At 35.4% G+C, this 24123-nt stretch overlaps 1 protein-coding gene across 1 annotated transcript in view; it reads left to right on the top strand.

Annotated features, from left to right (window-relative positions):
- LOC138705022 (putative malate dehydrogenase 1B) overlaps positions 1-24123 on the top strand; it is a 47982-nt gene that overhangs the window by 21667 nt on the left and 2192 nt on the right. Inside the window, exon 3 of the mRNA XM_069833565.1 lies at positions 8255-8387. Within this exon, the coding sequence (XP_069689666.1) occupies positions 8255-8387 (133 nt within the window). The remainder of the gene's footprint in view (positions 1-8254; positions 8388-24123) is intronic.

Here is a 24123-nt window from a genome sequence, read left to right as displayed (position 1 = left end):
CAGCAATGTGATCCATGAAATTGGTGTTTATTCTCCCAAATACCACATCACACCTCCAGCCCCTTGATCGAGGTTTTATCCAATCATTTAAACTGAGGTATAGGTCGCGCCAGGGATTTTGGCAGATGGATTTTCTTAATGTGAACTGGAGAGCCAGTTCTCACCGCTGCAAGATCGGCTGTTATCTCTGTCGCAGTGGAACGGGTAGGACATAAGAGTAAACATGCACGCCCGAGTATTTGTGCACTCTGGACAGACACCTCCAAAAACTAAACAAATATTACAGTAGTCTGTATGTGTCTTTGGTATTCCTAAGAAACTTGTTCGATTAAAATGTGTCTCAATGAAACTTACAGCAGAATCCGTATAGGCCAGTTTCTATCTGATGCTTTTCCAATTCACTGCGGGGAGATGCACTATCACCTTTACTTTTTAACTTCGCTCTAGAATATGCCATTAGGAAAGTTCAGGATAACACAGAGGGTTTGGAATTGAACGGGTTACATCAGCTTTTTGTCTAAACGGATGACGTAAATATGTTAGGAAAAACTCCACAAACGATTAGGGAAAACACGGAAATTTTACTTGAAGCAAATAAAGCGATAGGTTTGGTAGTAAATCCCGAAAAGACAAAGTATATGATTATGTCTCGTGACCAGAATATCATACGAAATGGAAAAATAATCTGTTATATATATGGAAATATATATGTATATGGAAATATGTTAATCCTTAGTCAATAGATAAGACTGAGTTTTACGAAATACGAACATTAAGGGATGGAAAATGGGAGGCAGTAATGATCAAAATAATTATACTGATTTATTTTGTTTAACAAAGATTCACTCATAAAATTGGGTTAGACTATTCACCTCATCTCTCAGAATTGTTTCTAAAATATATAAAAAAAGTAAAAAAATTCAATTTCATGTAGGCTACTCCCTTGAAATAACTTCCGAGCAGAGAGGAGAGAGAAAGAAGTCGACGATTTTAAAAACTCACTAAACTATATTTAACAAGAGACGTAAAATTTAAAATGAAGGTTACTCTCTACAATATTGGTTAAACATTCTTAGATTTTTTTAATACCATATCCTAAGGTACTGATGAAAAGGCAGAAGGGAGTGAGAAATCTCATGTCATACGATCTCGATGAAAGTCGATATCTGGGGATCTTTGCGATCACAGAATACGAATAAGGTATTAGTTAGTCCGACATTGTCCCTAAAATGGTGGAGTGGGACAAAAATGGGCGAAAAATTAAATTAGATATCTCAGGGGTTTTCGAGACGAAAATTACGAATAATACAATTTGTGCGGATTCAATATGGCAGTTTCAGTACTATGAATTATATTTAAAAAAATTAAACATCGGATATCGCACAGGTAACACATGTACAGTATTTAAGGGGATATGTAACACCTTTTAATAGTAGGCCTATACATTTAGTAAAATCCAAAGTGTAATTTCTACATATTCTGAATGAATGTTGTGCTGGAATTTAATATAGTCATCAGCCAATACCTCTAGATTAATAAACTTTTTAGAATCCATAAAATACAGTATTTATTGTAAATGGTAATTATATTTTTCAATTGGTGCAATTTGTGCAGGGAAAATTGGTTTCCCCGATATTTTGTACGATTTCGAATATTTTAAAATGCTTTCTTCTCTGTTCTATTCACAATGTGCGTGTGAAGAAATTATTGCCCTTGTAATATCCATTACAATCCTATTTATTATACTCTTATATAAATCTAACTTCCGTAGCATGCAATTTTACCCCATTAACCAAATTATATTTTGATTATTAAGAAGAATCGTAATTTTATTAACTTGAATTGTCGCACCACCAGTAGGCGATCCCTAGATTATTACTGGCCAAATCTTGTACATTGATCTGGTAAGGGCAGGATTTTCCTTTTAATTGAGAATTAATTTAATTCAGAAAATGTAGGAGACGTATTGTAAAATCATTGCGAAACGGAAGTCATTTACATTTATTAAAGGTATTCTTTGAGTAGGACTGTACCGTGGTGTGTTTCATAATAAGGATAATTGATATGAGCTGCTGTTATGAAAATATGAACGACTCAGAATGTTATCGCATCTCATTCTCGCAGCTTACACAAACAATATTGGCTCGCCTACTGGAAATGTCATCGAGGTCATCTGCCAAAATCGGTGCCTCCGACTATACAACGTGAAAAGAGATGTATAGGTCGCGCCAGGGATGTGGCAGATGGATTTTTTTAATGTGTACTGGAGAGCGAGTTCTTCCCGCTGCAAGATCGGCTGTTATCTCTGTCGCAGTGGAATGGGTAGGACATAAGAGTAAACATGCACGCCAGAGCATTTGTGCACTCTGGACAGTCACCTCCAAAAACTAAACAAATATTACAGTAGTCTATATGTGTCTTTGGTATTCCTAAGAAACTTGTTCGATTAATTAAAATGTGTCAACTTACAGCAAAGTCCGTATAGGACAGTTTCTATCTGATGCTTTTCCAATTCACTGCGGGCTAAAGCAAGGAGATGCACTATCACCTTTACTTTTTAACTTCGCTCTAGAATATGCCATTAGGAAAGTTCAGGATAACACAGAGGGTTTGGAATTGAACGGGTTACATCAGTTTTTTGTCTATGCGGATGACGTGAATATGTTAGGAAAAACTCCACAAACGATTAGGGAAAACACGGAAATTTTACTTGAAGCAAATAAAGCGATAGGTTTGGTAGTAAATCCCGAAAAGACAAAGTATATGATTATGTCTCGTGACCAGAATATTGTACGAAATGGAAATATAATCTGTTATATATATGGAAATATATATGTATATGGAAATATGTTAATCCTTAGTCAATAGATAAGACTGAGTTTTACGAAATACGAACATTAAGGGATGGAAAATGGGAGGCAGTAATGATCAAAATAATTATACCGATTTATTTTGTTTAACCAGCAGACGTGTAGCCTTTAAATTTAAAACAAAGATTCACTCATAATATTGGGTTAGACTATTCATCTCATCTCAGAATTGTTTGTAAAATGTATAAGGAAAGTAAAAAAATTCAATTTCATGTAGGCTACTCCCTTGAAATAACTTCATTTTTGTGTTTTTTTGTTGTTTTTTTGTTGTTTTTTTTTTTACTTCCGAGCACAGAGGAGAGAGAAATAAGTCGACGATTTTAAAAATGCACTAAACTATATTTAACTAGAGACGTAAAATTTAAAATGAAGGTTACTCTCTAAAATATTGGTTAAACATTCTTAGATTTTTTAAATACCATATCCTAAGGTACTGATGAAAGGCAGAAGGGAGTGAGAAATCTCATGTCATCCGATCTCGATGAAAGTCGATATCTGGGGATCTTTGTGATCACAGAATACGAATAAGGTATTATTTAGTCCGACTTTGTCCCTAAAGTGGTGGAGTGGGACAAAAATGGGCGAAAAATTAAATTAGATATCTCAGGGGTTTTCGAGACGAAAATTACGAATAATACAATATGTGCGAATTCAATATGGCAGTTTCAGTACTATGAATTATATTTTAAAAAATTAAACATCGGATATCGCACAGGTAACACATGTACAGTATTTAAGGGGGTATGTAACATCTTTTGATAGTAGGCCTATATATTTAGTAAAATCCAAAGTGTAATTTCTACATATTCTGAATGAATGTTGTGCTGGAATTTGATATAGTCATCAGCCAATACCTCTAGATTAATAAACTTTTTAGAATCCATAAAATACAGTATTTATTGTGATTGGTAATTATATTTTTCAATTGGTGCAATTTGTGCAGGGAAAATTGGTTTCTCCGATATTTTGTACGATTTCGAATATTTTAAAATGCTTTCTTCTCTGTTCTATTCACAATGTGCGTGTGAAGAAATTATTGCCCTTGTAATATCCATTACAATCCTATTTATTATACTCTTATATAAATCTAACTTCCGTAGCATGCAATTTTACCCCATTAACCAAATTATATTTTGATTATTAAGAAGAATCGTAATTTTATTAACTTGAATTGTCGCACCACCAGTAGACGATCCCTAGATCATTACTGGACAAATCCTGTATATTGATCTGGTAAGGGTAGGATTTTCCTTTTAATTAAGAATTAATTTAATTTAGAAAATGTAGGAGACGTATTGCAAAATCATTGCGAACGGAAGTCATTTACATTTATTAAAGGTATTCTTTGAGTAGGACTGTACCGTTGTGTGTTTCATAATAAGGATAATTGATATGAGCTGCTGTTATGAAAATATGAACGACTCAGAATGTTATCGCATCTCATTCTCGCAGCTTACACAAACAATATTGGCTCGCCTACTGGAAATGTCATCGGGGTCATCTGCCAAAATCGGTGCCTCCGACTATACCGCAAGCGAGTTTTGAAACGGCTAGTTGCAAGAATGGAACAGGCTGACATGAATATGCATGAGTGTTGTATGCTCACAGTCCTAAAAAGTCAGTGAAATTCAGTATTTTCATGCTGATTCATAAAAAAACGCAACCTTAATCAAGCGGCCATTTTACAATGTAACTTCTGATGGCCGCTTTAGACAGGTTTCACTGTATTTTAATAGAGAATTTTCTCCCCTTTAAATTGATATAAGAATTTTCGATTTATACCTTATGGTTTTTCAGATAAGTCCCATTTTCCAAAATTCTGCGTCATCAACCACGGTCACTTCTACGAAGATCACTCCAAAAGTAATGCACAACATTTTTTAAAATTTACTTTTTATTCTAAACCTTTGCAATTGATGGAGGTTATAGGTGCATCCTTCCCTCTTGCAATCAAATTTAATTTAAGACGTTTCCGTGAGTGGCGCCATGATGGCACTCTTCAAGATGGCTGCTGTACTTGACATTCGTCAGAAGCAACGTGCTGTTATCGAGTTCCTGTGCTATGAGAACAAGACAGTGGGAAACATTCACAAGAGGTTGAAAAAAGGTATATGGAGATGCAGCTGTCGATCATAGCACGGTGAGTCGGTGGAAAAGCAGATTATCTTGGGAAATAGGCTACGCCAATATTCGGGACACTCCATGCAGTGGAAGACCCTGCACTGCACGAAGACCTGAGAAAGTGCAGCGCTTTAACAACATGGCTGTGGCTGACAAACGCGTAACAGTGAAAGAATTATCATTCCAAGTTGGAGTAGAAGAAGCAATTGTTTGCAGAGTATTGAAACAGTTGAGGTTAAAAAAGGCTTGTGCCAGGTGGGTTCCCAGGATGTTAACAGAAGGCCACAAAGAAACCAGAAAAACATTGTGCAGCGAACGTTTGGACCAGTATTAGTATGGTGGAGATGAATTTCTTGCAAGAATTGTGACAGGAGATGAAACATGGCTCCACGATTTTGATCGGAGATAAAGAGGCAGACAATGGAGTGGCATCATGCAAATTCACCGAAGAAAAGAAATTCAAAACTGTGCCTTTGACAGGAAATGTTATGGCTACTAAGTTTTTCGTTTCAGAAGGACTCTTGCTCGTGGACATTACGCCACACTGACCCACCATTAATTCTGATGCATATGTGACAACTCTCAAGAAACTTCAAGCTCGACTGAGTTGTGTTCGACCACATTAGGAGAAGCAGAATCGTCTGCTATTGCACGACAACGCATGACAACATGTCAGTCACAAGACCACAGACTAGATCAGAAAACTTGAATGGACAACATTGAAACATCCGCTTTACAGTCCTGATTTGGCACCATGCGATTACAATCTCTTTGGTAAACTTAAGGAACGAGGTTTGAAGATGATGACTCCCTTGTGCAAGCTACTAAAGAGTGGCTCAGACGTGTTGGTTCAGATTTTTATCATGCAGGTATACAGGCCCTCATTCCAAGGTGGCGCAGGGCAGATGAAAGGTGCGGGGATTATGTGGAAAAGTGAGGTATTTTTCCTGAAGGATGTATCTACATTCTATGAAAACAGCAAAGCTGTAGGATAAAAATGTAATTTTTGAATAAATATTGTGGATTACTTTTGGAGTGATCCTCGTAGCTGTCAATCCCCTCGTCCAGCATTGCTTGTAAAATAAACTTCTTTCTAGTCCCAAAATATATGCATAGGTATCAGGGCATGATCATTTGATTGAAAACACGTTTTCACATAATGAAGTAATTTGTAATCTTTTACTGTTAGTTATAAAACTGTAAATTTGTGTGCCAGTGATGTTGAACGTCATTTTAATAAGAGTCCAAAAGTATAAATTAAAATTTTGAGAAGGATGGGCATAAACCCTGGGATAAACACCATCGCAGGATTTGTTACATCTTTGGAAAATAAAAACAAAAATGCCAAAAAACATTCAACACCTGAAGTTAAAACAAGTAGGACGTATTTGAGAGGCAAAAAGAAGCTGAAACAGGACCGATATGAAGCTGCTTAAGGGGTAACATATGATGATGGAGTCTTCAAAACTCTGAAAGTTTATGGTTAATTTCCTGCAAATAGTAATTTTAGAATATTTAATTCTTTTAAACATGATATCTCAGCCAAATATGGTGATACCAAGAAGATATTGGTGTCATTTTGAAGCTTCAAATGTCCCCTAGTGCCTGGCAATGAGTAAAATAACATTAATATAGTTAATAATTATCTATGGATTTTTTTACATTATGTATGCAACATAAAATATTAGTATGTTACATATATGGTAATATTTAATTAATGTAAATGAAAATAAAAAATAGCTCTATGTCAGGCACTAAAGAATAGTTTTAGCTATAAAACAGTGAAAAAAATGTGGCTCTATCCTAAAAAACTGCATGAGCTATCATGTTTCAATTTGTATGTCAAAATTATAAACAAAATAATTTTTATAAATATTCTAGACATAATTTCAAGGGATCTGTTCACTTCATTCTCTTTCTAGTACCATTCTCAATTGTATAAAAATTTTACAGTGCAAAATTACGCAAAACAAAATTTTCTGTATGTAAAGGTGTACATATAGGCCTACCTTAATGGAAAGAAAGAAACAAAGAAAGAAAGAAAGAAAGAAATGGGTATATCCCGAATAAAACACGCTGTAACATCTGCTTTGTCCAATATTTTCCAATACGACCAAGACTGAGATTGAACCTAGGATCTAGAATGGAAGACCAGCGCCCTAGCGCTGAACCACAGACGCACCCTGGCATTAACATTAATATTGCTAGTTTAGTTGCTACCTAATAAGAATCATTAGCTGATTTCGTGTTGAAATGAGAGACATTTCAAACTTCCAGTTCACTTATTGTCATATATGCATTGTAAGTTCTCGTAGACACTGAGGCTTACAGTTAGGTCTATAGCTCGTTTTATTTGGCGCTTCTTTGTTGGTGGTCACATAGTACCTGAAAAAAAGAATTGTGAATGTGACATTTTGTTTAAGTGCTACGTTAAACTTTCTTCCATTAAAGGGACTGGGTTGTAGGCCTAATTAGGGGTAAAAAATCCGATTTCTTATTTTGTGTTTGAAAAAAACAACAATAAAACTTGCTTCTTAAAACAAAATATATTGTGGGGGTACCTCTGTAGATAAGCCCTTTAGATGAATTCTTTAAATTTGGAGCGTGTAATTCATGCAACCTTTTCTGTTAATGTATTTTTCCGTTAGTTGATATTTTTCAAGCTTTAGTGTATTTTTCTCTCAAATTACTGAATCTTTTTACATGAAAAATTTTCAGTGTTTGCGGTAGCCTGTGTTCTACAAAGTAGACCTTATGAGTTTATAAATATCACAAACATAACATGAGGAAAAAAAATAGTTTCATTGAAATAAATGACAAAAATTGTTTAACAGAATTTAATACTCTTCTGTTTCACTAAGAGTGAAACATTTAACTGAACTTTGATTTAGAATTATTTACAACATGCATTACTCAATAACCTAAAAAAGTACAACGTATACGAGTGAAGATTGTAGCAAGTAATATGCACCTGAAGAATGAGGTACATTTAGTAAAGTGAGAAAACAGGTTATCATTTAGGGCCTTTCGTTTGAACTTGTATAAGAAACTAATTAATTATTAGTTGTTTTTATACGACTGATTTCAAAAAAATTGATTGTATAAACATGGAAATTTTTATTCCACTCTTAACACTAAATGTCTAGAAATATTAAACTAAACTTATGTACAGAGATCCTTTATTCGCACAAGCATCACTATCCACTGACCTTAAGGTGCCCCACCTCTAGATAATAAATAATAAACCGTGTTCTTGTTTGTAGTTGCAGATCGAAGGCCTCTTGCAGAGAAGCCTTTACCTCCCGAAGGTGAGAGCCACTGTTGATCTACTCACGCATTGGCTCTGCGACAAAGAAAGGAGCAACATATGCCTCAGCCTTGGAGTCTCCTCAAATGGTATGTCTTTTCCATTATATCGGAGATATTTACACGGAAGTATAGGTCCTCCGCATTTATAATGCGGAAAAATGTTTATTTTTGCACTGGTTATGTATTAGTAGGTCTGTTTGTTTATGTAGTATAACGTTACACATATTTACTTGATACTATGCAGCTTAATAACGAAGAGCAGCGAGTAACTCGACATCGACTCGAACAATTATTTCTTAAAAAATTATCCACAGACAGTAGATTCAATGTATAGAGAAATCTTTTTCGTAACTTTAATAATAGATTATTATTATCCATACATCCATATATCCTCCTATGTGTAATTAATGAATCCAAACATTAACAAAGCCATTTAACTGTCATTTCACTCATTCATCCACCCAGCCATCTATTCACACCATCATCAATCATTCAGCGATTAACAGGCCTGTGCAATAATCCAATTCACTCATCATTATATGACATTTTACGATCAATGTAATTTATCTCCATAACTGATTTTCCATTAATTCTCACGGGTGGCCGCTCACATATTTTTGCGTTCAGTCAACAATATAACTATCCATTTGTTCAACAACCACTCTTCTATATTTCCATTAATTCTTGCACATAATTTTTCATCCGTCTATTACACCTTCCATATTTCCAAACAGAATTCAATCCTACTATCCGTCAATGTATTTATCCAACCACCCATTAATCCAACAAACAATCCACTCTTTACTCTACTAATTCAATAATCCACCCATTTAAACATCCTCTTATCCGTCAACGATGTCATCTATTTTTATATCTGTCCATCCATCTATCCATCTTTTTATCCATCTATCCATCCATCCATCCATCCATCCATCCGTCCATCCATCCATCCATTCATCCATCCATCCATCCAAACATATTTTCATTTTCTCATCAGTATTCCACATTTCATTAATCTACTCCTCTAGAGCACAGGATAATTTTATTCAAATTCACATCCATCCTACTATCCAAACTATTATTTCTATCTTCTCATTCATCCTTCAGTTATTTATTTAATCCTAGAATGCATACCGGGATGACGTGTCACGCCACAAAAACTTATATTTTGTTGCCGTATCTTTGGATGGCTTTCAAGAGCTCTCAAATCACAGGCATTCATTCACTACTTAGAGCAGTTTCCACTTCTCATTAGGCTGTGAGTTTCAAAGCATTACACACGTTTCACGAGCTTCGTGAGTTGGTTAGTAACCCCAGGCACGTTTGTAGGTTTTTATAGTCGTTTCTTGTCACTGTGTTAGTAATGGCTCTAAGAGGTGGCGATTTAAATTCTGGTATACGTATCGGGGCATGTCTTGAAACAAATGAAACTCGCTAGATTTTCTTCATGTTTCCGCGCTAAAGATAGGAAAACAAAAATATCTTGTGTAAAGAGCAACAAACTGGCAAGTTCAGGACATAGGAGAGATATTTGCGTTGAATGTTCAAAATAAGTGTTCTTACCCTGCAATTTTAAAATACTAGTCTACTAAGATTATTTCCAAATTTTGAAATACTGTTGGAAACATGTCTCTTCTAAAAATTATGTATTCAGTTTTGAAGCCAATTGTAATATATTATTATAATCCCATTTTGTTTGATGAATTTTTAAAAATCATATGTGAAAATTAATTTTGTTACCAGCAACTCTATATTTTAAATATAAAAATAATTACATAATTTTATAATTCATCAGTTACGAGCAATTTTCAAGCACTGACCTTTCCATTACAGTACAGTAATTCTTTAATTTTGTAGTTTTATAAAGTTAATTTGTCTTTTCGACTTCAAATTTATTTTTCCATAATCCAAAAATCCTTTGTGTAACATACCCGTAAAGAATATAATAAGCTTACAAAATAAAAGTCATTGTACACAATAGGCCCAAAAGTATATGAAGGGTGACTAGTAACCCCAGGTACACAACCAAAGCTGTCAAAGGTTATGCAATCCAAGGTTCATTTACTACCCAAGACACTTGGTACAAAGCCATCCGTCTTATTCTTATGTTATGTTATTTATTTATTTATTTATTTATTTATTTATTTATTTATTCTGGAGTAGTTAAGGCCATCAGGCCTTCTCTTCCACACCACCGGAAATACAAATACAATAACAGAAATAAAAAGAAAAAACACTATAAACAAAGTAAAGTCACACAAAAATATGAATATATCGACTTTTTCTTGCGTTTATTTCTTATTTATCAGTATTAATGTTCATACATCCGTCGTATGATTATTAATTTTTCTGTCTATTATCATACCCAAACTTGCATTAGGCCTACCCTATTTAACCTTAGTTCCACACTTCTACCTTTTCAAAATTTATTGCCATCATATAATTCATCAATCTTTCTTTCTACTCTTCTATCAAACTTGAATTTCTCTCTCACCCTTAGATCCAATTTTCTCCTATCCAAAATTAACTTCATAATTCAACAAACCTTCTGTCTACCATACAATCCAACTTCCATTCCCTTATCCACATTTTTTCTTACGGAGTAGGACTGAAGGCTTGCACCGCAGTCTAGGCTTATTGTACTTACTGTACCTCCTTACATGAGGTTGACTGTTAGAAGTCAGCAAGTCCACCGCTATGAAGTAATGTTTAGCGCGTCTGACCGAGAAACGAGCAGGCCACGGTTGAAATCCCGGTTGGGGCAAGTTACCTGCTTGAGTTTTTTTTCGATGTTTTCTCTCAATCAATCGAAGTAGAATTGTGGGTAACTTGGACTCATTTTGCCATCATAATTCTCCTCTTTCATCATCATCTACGTTTCTTTTAAAGGTTTCGGGCTTGCTCCGATGTAGAACCGGCTGCAGGCCGCCACTAAATTTGATCCCCGTTGATATGTGGTCACTCGTTGTTGGTGGTAGCGCTACGCACCGTGGGCTCTTCACTGCGCTCATGGTAACTCGTGGGGCCGGAGTTGAGGGACCGTGGAGAGGTAAAGGGATCATTAGGCTGTAGGGGAGTTCAGAGGCGGCGCTCAGCGGGATCTCCGCGGGAGGGGGAGACCTTAGGGCATGTACACCATTCCATCTTGTGTAGTGCAATGGGCCCACCCTAGCGGCCTGTATTCGAGGAAGTTCCAGTTAGTGTCCTCCCTTAAGGGGAAATAATAACACAGGTAAGCAAGACCAGATTCCTGTAAGTATCATGATTCACTGTTTGTTGTCATTTATCAATTCAGCCGCACAACATTCGTTCCGACGGAGTCCGCGATGAATGCTTCTTCGTGCCCATGATAGTTCTTCAGCCGTCTCAGATCGATGTCATCTGTATGCAGATCGCGTCTATCTACCCTCACATCCACTCATCTCTTTATTGAACATTGATTTCACACTTATCAGTCCTCCCGTCTACCATTCCATCTATACGCAAATCGCGTCTATTTATTTATTTATTTATCTATTCATTCATTCATCATTCATTCATTCATTTATTCACTTACTCACTCACTCACTCACTCACTCACTCACTCACTCACTTACTCATTCACTTGTTTGTTTGTTCGTTCGTTTGTTTGTTTGTTTGTTTATTTTATTGCTAGTAAGTTTGGCTGTACTGGAATTGGTTCCCAAATCTGTGAATTAGTTCCCAGTTCGTCCCAGAGCTATACTGGAGTTGGTTCCAGGTTGATTTCTCCTGTGTACTGCAATTGGTTCCCGCGCTAGATCAAGACAGAAAACATTTCCCTTCCCATTTTATACAGACTTAGGACTGTCAACTACTGTCTACAGTAGTAGGTAGGTTAAAAATGTTTTGTGCTTGGCGGACACGCTGCGTCGAATAACTTCACAATTTCATTTCTGTACTTTTAAAAATTTGAAACAAACGTGTCGCAGGAATGCATATCTACTTACACTGCTATCAGAAAGCTTTTCCATCCAATATTTCACAAAAGCTTCATTTTGTTGCATTATCTTAGGCCTACATTTACTTTTACTCCTAAGCTTAATGTAAGTATCTCACTGAACCTCCATCAGAGCATCTGCAAGTGCAAATATATTTGGGTGTGGAGCACAAAAGTGCGAATTAAGTTTACTGTGAAAAGATTCACAACAGTTGGTTGTTCGCTCTAAGGAAAAAGTAAAGTCAGCCCATATTGGAGGTGGATGCTCACTTGTTGGTGTATATAAGTATGGAGGAGGTAATAAAAGAACTGGTCCACTCGATCGTCTATAGGTTTGACAGCCATTAAGTCATTAACAAAACAATCTTCAACTTTTTGAGGAGCCAATAAAGGCAGTCCGAATATAGTTTTTAGAAGCTGACCTATTTCAGATTTCTTACTTTTAAATTCAGTACTCAAACCTAAGGATTGAATTTTCCTCCACCAAGATTGTGCAAGATGGAACCTACAACCTTTACAGGAAAAAGCAATAATGTTTCTTTCGGAATCATTTATAAACAAAAACTGTTCGTTTTTATTAGTGCTGAGGTCGTACGAAGACATTGTCAAATGTAGTTCAACTAAATATTGGGGTAATTTCGGTCTTACAATTTTTTTATTTTACTTTTTAATTGGTGGCACTTTATATGCCTGTTTAAATAAGTTCCAGGTCTCTTATGGACCCTTGCCTTTCGCAGTCGTATGGAAAAATATGATTAATGTGACGCTGACGTTTTCATCTTCCTTCTATCTTCATCAATGTTGGAGTTAGGTGAGCTGAGTGTAGCAAGTTGAGGGTGATCACTGAGTTAATTCTTGCATGAGAAGGGGTCTTACAATTAAGCGGGTGCGGTATACATTATTCCTTACCGTACAGATGTCACTGTTAGTCAGAGTCTGAAAATCATCTTTTTCCATTAGCTCAAGGCGAATAATTTTCGATGGACGTTCGTACAAGTGCTGCACAGCTTTTCGTTTCACTTGGTTGCTAAACTTTTGACGATTTAAAGTTGCTGTGTTACACGTGTCGTGGTTATGTTCTACGTTGAATTCCATTATAATATCTGAAGCAGAAAGTTTCACGAAACACTTACATCCTCTTTTAACACAAGTATATCTTTCCACACCACCAGATAATGCTTTCTGAAAAACGAACTTGTAATCACTGATCACTAAGAGTTTTTTCCCCTTTTCACTGAGCATAGTAGTAAAATCCATAATTAAGTGCAATACAGCTGTCCTGTACTTCCACTGTCACTGTAACTTATGATCGATTAACATCCATGTTCCACACAGCGTAGATGGAGTCACGGGTCATGATCGATTATAGGTGGCGTTATACGCAATAACAACTACTCTGCTGCATGATCGATTAACAGCGTAGATGGAGTCACGGGTCATGATCGATTATGTTGTTGTTGTTTTCTAATTCCAGGCGTTTGACAATAAAGTCATTTGACCTCTTGCACTCCAATATTTTTCAAAGATATTATCATGATCAGCCACTGAAGCACAGATTTTGAGGTGTTCCGAATCCATTTCTTGGTTTGAGTTGCACAATGGGCAGTTAGGGGACTGATTTATTCCAATTCTATGTAGATGTTTGGCCAAACAATCATGGCCTGTTGCCAATCTAAATGCAGCTACAGACGATTTTCGTGGTATTTTTTTTTAATGAGCAGTGTGTGGTTAAGTACCAGGTCCTTTACTTAGGACCCTTGCCTTATAATGAATCTGAAGGGTAGCATATGATTAGTTGGATAATTTGTTGTTTAACTAATGTCTACTAGCAGCAGACAAGTTAGGTGGACAGTGTTGGATTGATATTGAGGTGTAAGGAATGTGTTTCGTGGTAAATCGGGAATTAACTGTGGATTTTGATGATCGATTATAGGTGGCGTTATGGGCAATAACCAAAGACGTTTTATAGTTTAACCTAGACTCACTACGAGCGCTGCTCCTCGACCAAAAATTGAACACTTTCGCATATCTCCATCTTGAGGGTGAGTGTCATGTGACTACAATATGTTTACATAACGACTCCGCCTAATTTGAAATAACATAGAAGGTTATTCAGTTTTATTGAATGTGTTAGGAGTAAGTGCATATTAATTTAATCAATAGTGTGTGTGTATATACTGTTTATATAGTTTAAATGAATCGTTCTCCTGTCATATACGTGAAATCACAGTGTAGGCCTACTACCTGGTTCTGTGCTACATATGAGACCTATACAAATAGTAGTATTTTAATCATATTTCTTTGTTATAAGTGAAACCATCGTGTGCTCTTGTGCTGCATACAACTTTACAAATAGTGTTCTTTTATCATTTATTTTCATCGTATTCCTATATAAATTCCGTAAGATGAATCATGGTGCATAGTTGTGCTGTATACAACTGTACGAATCGACGTAAGAAGGATTCGGAAATTTCTTTTCACAAGTAAGTTAGTTACATATATTGTATTAGGATATTGTAAAGTGACTAAGAACATTGGTACAAATTTATTGTGTTAATAGAAGAGAATGTTTTATAGGAGTAAGCGCAAACTTTCTTTTTAGGTTTCCATTGCAAAAGCCTGAGCTTGTCAGTAAATGGTTATCTGCTGTTAAAGGCGATAAATTTATACCATCAATTCACCACCAGTACTGCTTTGCACAAGAAGAGAGTTAGACAGCATCTCTCTAAATCAATTTTATTTATGAATCAATAAGTGAGTGCAAAATAAATCTGGTTAAGTATTTTCATACTATCTAGATATGGCCTAGTTACAATATTTTGACATTCTTGCACATATTCGATTTAATAATAACAGTTGATGCATTTCCTTGTTTATTGAAATATTTATTATTAGGCCTAAGAAAAATGCACACAGTGTGCAAGATAATGTCCTAACTTCATTAATTAAATACTTCAGGAACTCCATCCGTACAGATTTGATGAATTGTGTAAATATGAATAGGCCTAATCACGAAGACAAGAATTTTTAATTGACAGTTTTAGCATAACAGCTTAATGTTTGTTGTTCACAAAGATGACGATTACTGACTGACAGTTCCAGTTTCTTCAATTATTTGCTGTTGTAGACTACTATAGGAATGCAGGTGATTACGTTTCACTGTTTATATTTGTTTTTTATCCTTGTTACTCTATTAGCTTATATTTGGTTGTTTTTTATGGTATAGTAATACATCTTAGTGTCTTTTGCGGTTGCGTTCTATCAGCATTACTTTTCGTCCGCTATTTTACACGACCGCAAGATGCACACAATGTGCAAGATTAAGTTAATGTTCTCACTCGGTTATTGAAATATATTTCAGGAAGCCCATCCTACGGATATGATGAATTATGTAAATATAAATACCCCCAAGTCACAAAGACGACGAAGATTATTGACTGGCAGTTGCAGGATTAATATCTTTGATTATTTGATGTTATACCACAAGAATGCAAGTAATTACGTTTTACTATTTATATTTGTCTTTATCCTTGTTACTCTTAGGCTCATGTTTGGTTGTTTTTATGTTGTATAGTAATAAATCTTAGTTTGTTTTACGATTGCGTTCTATCAGCATTGCTTTCCGTCCGCCTCAAGATGGCGGCGAGCGATCGCTTCAATTTGGGTCCAGTCGTATCTTCTGCGCAGCTGGTAGTGTGGGGACTTGGCAATAACAACTACTCTGCTACATGATCGATTAACATCCATGTCCCACACAGCGCAAATGGAGTCACGGGTGATGATCGATTATAGGTGGCGTTATAGGCAATAACAACTACTCTGCTACATGATCGATTAACATCCATGTCCCACACAGCCTGCTACAAAATCACAGCCTTGGATATTTTAACTGGGGAACCAACTCACGTTGATGATATTTGAACATAGGGAACCAACTCACGTTGTTGATATTGTGTTTGGGAACCAACTGCAGAATAGCGGTAAGTTTGAAATGAATAAAATTTAATACAATGTAAGATGAACTAGCCCACTCCTGAATGAGTAAGACTCGTGCTTAGAAGAGGATTCCATTACAGACAAAAATAAAATTAAAATTGAGAGTGAATACTGATTAAAAAGTGTTTAATATGTTTAAACCTAAACTATAAATCCAATAATTTTTTTTTTATTTTTTATTAATTTGGAGAGAACTGAACTCGTGGTTAAAATAATATTAGAATAAAATTTGTTTAATAATCTGGGACCTTGACTCATGCTGCGATAAAAAGCTGCATTGGTTTTACATTTAGGTTCAGACAAACACAGAGAAGTCGTATTTTTAGTTCTGTATTTATGTATATACCTTTCAAAGTTATTAAGATTTCTGTGAAAATATTTGAATAAAATAAAATAATAAGTTTATTTAATGTTAAAAACTTTGAAATGTTTAAACAAAAATTCAGTTGAGTAATCTTTCTGCTTTTTTAAACAAATTTTTAATACTTTTTCTGTAGTAAAAATTAACGGATATAGGTTGGATTTATAAGTTGCACCCCAACCTATAATACTATACGTAAAATAGATTGAAATAATGCTAAATAAATTATACGTAAACAGTAAATTGACAAAATATTTCTTAGAACAACAAAGTAATATAATGTTTTACGTAATTTATTACAAATATAAAGAATATGATTATTCAATTTTAAATGATTATCAATAATTATACCTAAGTATTTAACCTCTTTAACTTCGTTAATAACTGAACAATTGCAATTTGTATGGGAACAATAAAAATTATGCATTTTAATTTGTAGAGTAGATGAAATTGGTTACTACCTTTACTGTTTAAAGAAAATGGGATAGCTACTGTTTTATCTTTATTACAAGTGAATTTAAATCAAATCTTTTTTTATTAATTTTAAGCCGCAATTTGCATTATAATAAGCATAAGTCCAAGTTCTTCCACTAAAAAGTAAAACAGTATCATCAGCATACCTTAGATCTACTCTTATCTTTATCGAAAACTAACTTCGTAATCATTCATCACTCCGCCCACCTACTATTCCATCCAACTTCCATTCTCTATCCACCAATACATCCAATCTTCCCTCCATCCAACATTAACTTCATAATTCATCAATCTTTATGTTTACCGATCTATCCAACTTTCATTTCTCTGACCACACTTCCATCCACCATTCTCTCAAACCCATATTAATTCATTTTACTCGTCAATCCTTAAAACTCCTCATCCATCCATCCATCCATCCATCCATCCATCCATCCATCCATCCATCCATCCATCCATCCAGTCATTGATTTATTTTTAATTCCATTTATTTTAACTCGTAAAATGAATCATTTTAAAATGAGTGGCAACACTTTAATTAAGAACAAAAACTTATCTATTCACATTTGATACAATTCTGTAGTGCTTGGGAAAAATGGCACAAGTCAAAAAATGTTAATTTTACAGGACAAGGAAAAAAACTGTCTTCACACTGGTTTATGTCGATATGATTTTCTTCTGTATGAATTATTGTAATGGGAGAAATACTTATATCTCTTTTCCCAAGCGAGTAGATGTTCCGTAAGTTGTCAATAAATTGATAAAAAAATGTTTGTGGAAACTGACTTATTCCACTTTTTCCAAACACTGCAGAATTATACTGTAGTTCTTAAAAATAGTCTTCTCCAATATGTGGTAGACTACCCATCGTCACACCTTTGTGAGGAAGGATGTCATCCAAAGCGTCATTTTAATCTATGCTTCAATTAAATGCTCTACAGATTATATTTATAAATTGTATCCATTTCAGAGTTTATTTCATCTCAAGAAGAAGTTCGTAGTCGCAGACATTCATATCTGGAGAATACGAAGCACAATGGATCCTTTAATGCTTCACGACATTGTTTAGAATTTTTCCTCTTGCAACCTGTACATTACTGAAGAAGCTTTACTCATATTTACTAAATATTTGCTTAGAGCTATGCAGACAACTATTCTATTAGTACAATCAGTATTTGTAGAATAGGCCTACAAATAAGATCATTAACTTATATCTTACAGATAACACATATGAGGCATCACTCCATTTCATACTACCAGCTTACTTAAGCCACTGCTTGTCAGGCCGTATACTAACGGTGTTGCCACTAATTTGGCAATTGCCTATGTAGTTAAACGAGTATTACCGAACTATTAAATTTATTTACTTGCATTAAATAAATGTCAGCAAGACTACTAGTAGGGTAAACATTGGTAATTTCGTGACAGTGGTTACTTCGTGATACTTTTTCTTTGCTCTTTCGTGAACTAACCAATGGTGTTACCAATGGTCCGCCAAGGGATTGCATATGTTGTCCGGTTTCCAGAAACATACAGCTATGCTTTGTGTGACTATTGTAGCTACTTCAGTGACCTTTTATGTTTGGAGAGAGCAAGATAGCGTCGACTTCTCAGGTGTACAAATTTTGTGGATGTTTGTCAGGGAACGGATTTATATGGACTAAAAATATATGAAATATGTAAATATATATGTAGTTATTTTTACCAAAATATGGAATTAAATATGGATTTTTACCAAAATATGGAATTAAATATGGACTTAAAATTATAAAAAAATGACTATGTACGTTAAATATTGGTACATTTTAATCAAACTAAACAAAAAATATAATGGACGTACCTTATCTTCCAATGTAGTTTCAACAAAACACAATTTTTATTGTCTGTTACCATAACAATAGGTTACAAACATTTCTTTCAAGTGCTGAAAAGTGAATCTTCTTCTATTGTCTCTGAGGATAGATTTATACTGACTAAAAGAGCGTTCGACGTCACAAGAAGTAACTGGTACATAATTCAATTTCACAATGTCTGCTGGGGATAAGTCCAAGTTAATCTTCACTGTTGATTCACCACTCATCACAGCAACAACCTTTTGTAGTTCTTCATATCCAGGGTTTTTTGAAAGTACAGTGTCCACCTTAGCTCTTACTGCATCTGCAACTTTACCTCTACCACGATTCAGTTGTTCCACAGTACTATTTATAATTTCAAAACTTTCAGATAGTGAAAGGTGCCTATTTTGGAGACTTTTGAGCGTTTTTATGATGCATGAAAATGTATGCTGAATGTGAGCTAAGTCATTCTTCACACTTATGTCACAGGTAACTGTTTTCGCAGTATCAATTGAGACTGCATCTTCAGAGTCCAATGCAAGGAGAACATTGTTAATAGAGTCTATATGTTCGGCATAATATTCAACTGCTTCTAGCCATGTACCCCATCTAGTTAAAATTGGCTTTGGTGGCAATGGAATTTCAGGGTACATTTCTTTCAACACGTTAACTCTACTGGGAGCTTTGAGAAATACTTTTTTCACTGATGAAATCAACAAATCTACTTTAGGGAAATTGTCTCTGACCACTTCTGCCACACGATGAAATGCATGCGCCACACAAGTAAAATGAGTCAATTTAGGATATACAACAGATAATGCTTGTCCAGCTTTGACCATATAAGGGGCAGCATCGCTAATAAAGAATAACACATTATCGTACATAATACCCTTTGGCCACAGGATACCCATAGCTTCGTTGAACAGTTTAACTATAGTTTTGTTATTGCACTTTTCTAGAACATCACAATGTAAAAGAATTCGTTCAGAATATTGTTCACTTAACAAACCGATAACTACATTACCAACAAGTCTACCTTCTTTGTCGGGAGTCTCATCAATGGAAACCCAAATTGAACTATCTTTAATTTCATCTCTTATCTTCTGTATTGTCTCATCGTAGATGGATGGAGCATACGTCTTCCTAAGTGTTGACTCATCCGGGATTGTATGTTGAGTATATTTTTCAAGGAATTCCCTGAAGACCTTATTCTTTAGTTTGTAGAGAGGAATATCAGCAGAGATGAGAGAACGGCACAGGTCGATGTTAAACTCAGATCTTACATTCGATGTTGTTGGTTGTGTTAAAAACAATTGTCTCTGCTTGGAATTTAGTTGTTTGTTGGCCTGATGTTTACTAGTTGTAATGTGTTGTTGCACCAGGAACTTTTGTGTAGATGATACTGCACACTGACACAAATTACAAAATAATATTTTATTGTCAGTTGATAAACCATCTTCTTTAAATTCTGAAATGTAACTTGTTAGTTTTGATTTTAAATTGACTGAATGACGTACTTTTGGCATATTTACCGTCTTTATAGTATGATTTACAAAACTGAACCTATGTGTACTCTGACTGGCATTTAACTGTTGAGCTGCACAACTGAAGTCTGTTAAAAATTTTAAATTAAATTAATACAGTTTTGTAACTTACTTTCCCATTGTTGATAGGACTGCTAATTTTCAAATAACTCTGATGTTAAAGGGATTACTGAACATGTGTTTAAATCTCTATTGTTGAAATGTATTTTTAAAAGTTAATGGAATTTTGTTTTGTTTTATTGTTAAACCTAATATAATATGGACTGTTTTATATGAAATATGGAAAATATATGGAAATTAACGAAAATATGTACTAAACTCTAAAATATGGAAAAATATGGAAAATAAAAGTAGGATTTTTCAACCCTACACATTGTGAAACATAAAGATAATGCAAAATATAAATTATATTAGCTTTATAAGTAAATATGTATTTACATATAAATCCTTTCCCTGGTAATTACATTACAGGTTTATTACTAAAGGTAAGCATATGATACACTGGTCAAAAAAAAGTTAAGCATAATTAGGCATATAACGGTTTTTATGAATTAAAATAAAATAGATAAATTATAATTGGGTTTCTTGGTTCCACAGAATAAACTTAAAAGTAGAAATACACTATTTGTTAACAATGGACTCAATATGAAATGAAAAAGTTGCATTGTTTGGAAACAACGGAAAAGATAAGGGAAGTTGAAATTCGTACATCATCAAAGAAAAGGAAATGGTACTTTTAGTACCCTGTTTAATAACGTGTTGGTCCTCCACGAACCATGAGGCACTCTTGTATGCGATGGGGCATACTCAGTACCAACGCATCTAAGCTCTCCTGAGGCAAATTGTCCCATTCTTCCAAGGCAGCGTTCCTGAGTTCTTGAATCGTTAATGGGTGATGTGGACGATTGGAAATGGCTCTCCTGAGAAAGCTCCATGCATGCTCTATGCAGTTCATATCCGGTGAGCATGCTGGCCAATCCATTCTTCGGATCCCATGTTCTACAAGATACCGCTGCACACTATGAGCACGATGAGGCCGAGCATTATCGTCCTGTAGAGTGAACCCTTCTCCTACAGTCTCTGCAAAACCACTTACTATGGATTGGAGAATGTTGTTCTCATACACGGCAGCAGTCATGTTTCCCTCTGTTGAAACCAGTGGTGTGTGGCGGCCAAACATGACACCTGCCCAAAACAAGATTGAACCACCAAACTGTTGGTGACGTTCCACGGTCATTGAGGGATGATTTCGTTCCCCTGTTCGTCTCCATACGCGAATAGAGTTGTTGTCAGGGTGTAGGCCCATTCTCACTTCGTCTGAGAATAAAGTTCTGGTCCATTGGTCTCGTGTCCAATTCTCATGTGCTCTAGCCCATCTTGCACGAGCACTCCTGTGATGTGGACGGAGTGCTGGAGTCTTGAGTGGTCTTCGAGCATACAACTCTATGTCATGAAGTCTATTGCGCACAGTTTGGCTACTTACAACAACACCAGTGGCTTCGCGCAGGTCATGGCGCAGAGTTGTAGCTGAGGCTATAGGGTTCCTACGTGCAGATAACCTTCCATACCGGTCCTGACCCGGTGTTGTTTTGCGTGGACGGCCCTCGCGAGGTCGATCTGCTATTGACTGGGTTTCCTGGAACTTTCTCCACAGTCTGGAGACAATACTCTGATTCACATGAAGGATGTTAGCAACATCAACTTGTCTCATGTTTTGTTCCATCAAAGTGATGATTTTGATGCGGTCTGCCATTGTAAGGGTGTTCCGAGCCATTGTACTGCACTATGAAGCAAAACGACACTTATTGAACTTTGCTAGAATTACAGACTTTGTTTACTGCACTATGAAGCAAAACGACACTGATTGAACTTTACTCGAATTACAGGCTTTGTTTACTAGCCGTGATTTGGACGTTACCTACTGATGCAGAATAAAACAAATGAAAGAGTTTGAATTGGTAAACATAATACGTGCCACATAAAACCAAAAGAAATATAAATATCAGGTAATATTGGGTAAACTGGAAATATGCTTAACTTTTTTTGACCAGTGTATTTGGTACAAAGATTTATTGTATCTTCATGAAATTTTAGGAAATGTTTTTGGAGTTTTAGATACAGCTGTAGTCGCCATATATGCTTAGCTTTACTGATAGAAATCTTAGCTGTTTGAGGCGAAATTTAGTTGAGCATTAAGCGTTACATTTTATACTATTTTAAAAATTGTATTACAAAACGAATTTTAGAGATCTGACGATAAGATGTGACAACAAAAAAGAAAAGGGGGACGCAATGTGTTCACTATAGCTTCTGTTTGATTTGTTACCATGCTAAGTGCCAATGATAAATGCTAGATGACTTACTTGCAAGAATTGTGACAAGATGAAACATGGCTCCACCATTTTGGACCGGAGACGGAGGCAGACAATGGAGTGGCATCATGCAAATTCACCAAATAATAGAAATAGAAATAGAAATCCAAAAGTGCACCTTCGGCAGGAAAAATTATGGCTACTGTGTTTTTCGATTCAGAAGGACTCTTTCTTATGGACATCATACCACACGGAACCATAATTAATTCTGACGCGTATGTGGCAACTCTCAAGGAACTTCAAGCTCCACTGAGTCGTGTTCGACGACATCGGGAGAAGCAGGATGTTCTGCTATTGCACGAGAACGCACAGACATATGTCAGTCACAAGACCACAGACCAGATCATAAAATTTGGATAGACAACACTAAAACATCCGCCTTACAGTCCTGAACTGGCTCCGTACGATTACCATCTCTTTGGTAAACTGAAGGATCCCTTCGCGGAACGAGGTTAGGTTGTGCACGCTGCTAAAGAGTGGCTCAGACGTGTTGGTCCAGACTTTTACCGTGCTGGTCTACAGGCCCTCGTTCCTAGGTTACGTAAGGCAGTTGAAAGGGACGGAGATTATGTGAAAAAGTGACATTTTGTTCCTAAAGGATGTATCTACATTCTGTGAAAACAGCAAAGCTGTAGGATAAAAATATAATTTTTAAACAAATGTTATGCATTACTTTTGGAGTTACCCTAGTAATATAGGCTATAGTAAAGTCCGTAATAAAAGTGTTCACCCTTTCAGGGCAAAGAAGATCCCTTTCCAATTTCAATTTCTACTTTTATTTCATTCTTATTATGTGTTCATATGTATTTCTATTATTTTCTTGCTATGAATATTAGACGGAATTACTATGTTTGAAGTCTTGTAACAATAAATGAGAATTTCATTTGACTTTAATAAATTTTTCCACAATTCTTCTACCTCTCACGAAATTATAAATGTAATATCACGAAATTACCAAGGTTATCACGAAATAACTAACCTTTTAGCTTAAGTTGTAAAAGTGGTTTTTGGCACTTGTTCAAGAACGTGTCCAATTTTTTATGTCTCCAGATTTGTACAGAAAATTATCATCTTTTAGATGAAAAAATCGGAATTAGGATATATTTACACATTTGAATTTTAAATTAATTTTAATGAAATTATCACGAAATTACCAATGTTTACCCTATAACCAGTGAATTACCAGCGTGCAAAAACGATGATCTAGTGTCTAGCCGTCCTATTAACAGTGCGCCGAATGCATTATGTGAATGAGCGAATGGTTGAAGAATAGGATAAATTTA

The sequence above is a fragment of the Periplaneta americana genome, chromosome 8, assembly GCF_040183065.1.
Source record: "Periplaneta americana isolate PAMFEO1 chromosome 8, P.americana_PAMFEO1_priV1, whole genome shotgun sequence".
NCBI classification, from domain to species: domain Eukaryota; kingdom Metazoa; phylum Arthropoda; class Insecta; order Blattodea; family Blattidae; genus Periplaneta; species Periplaneta americana.
Note: the sequence above shows the minus strand (reverse complement) of the source record. Positions and strands in the feature narration are given on the sequence as shown.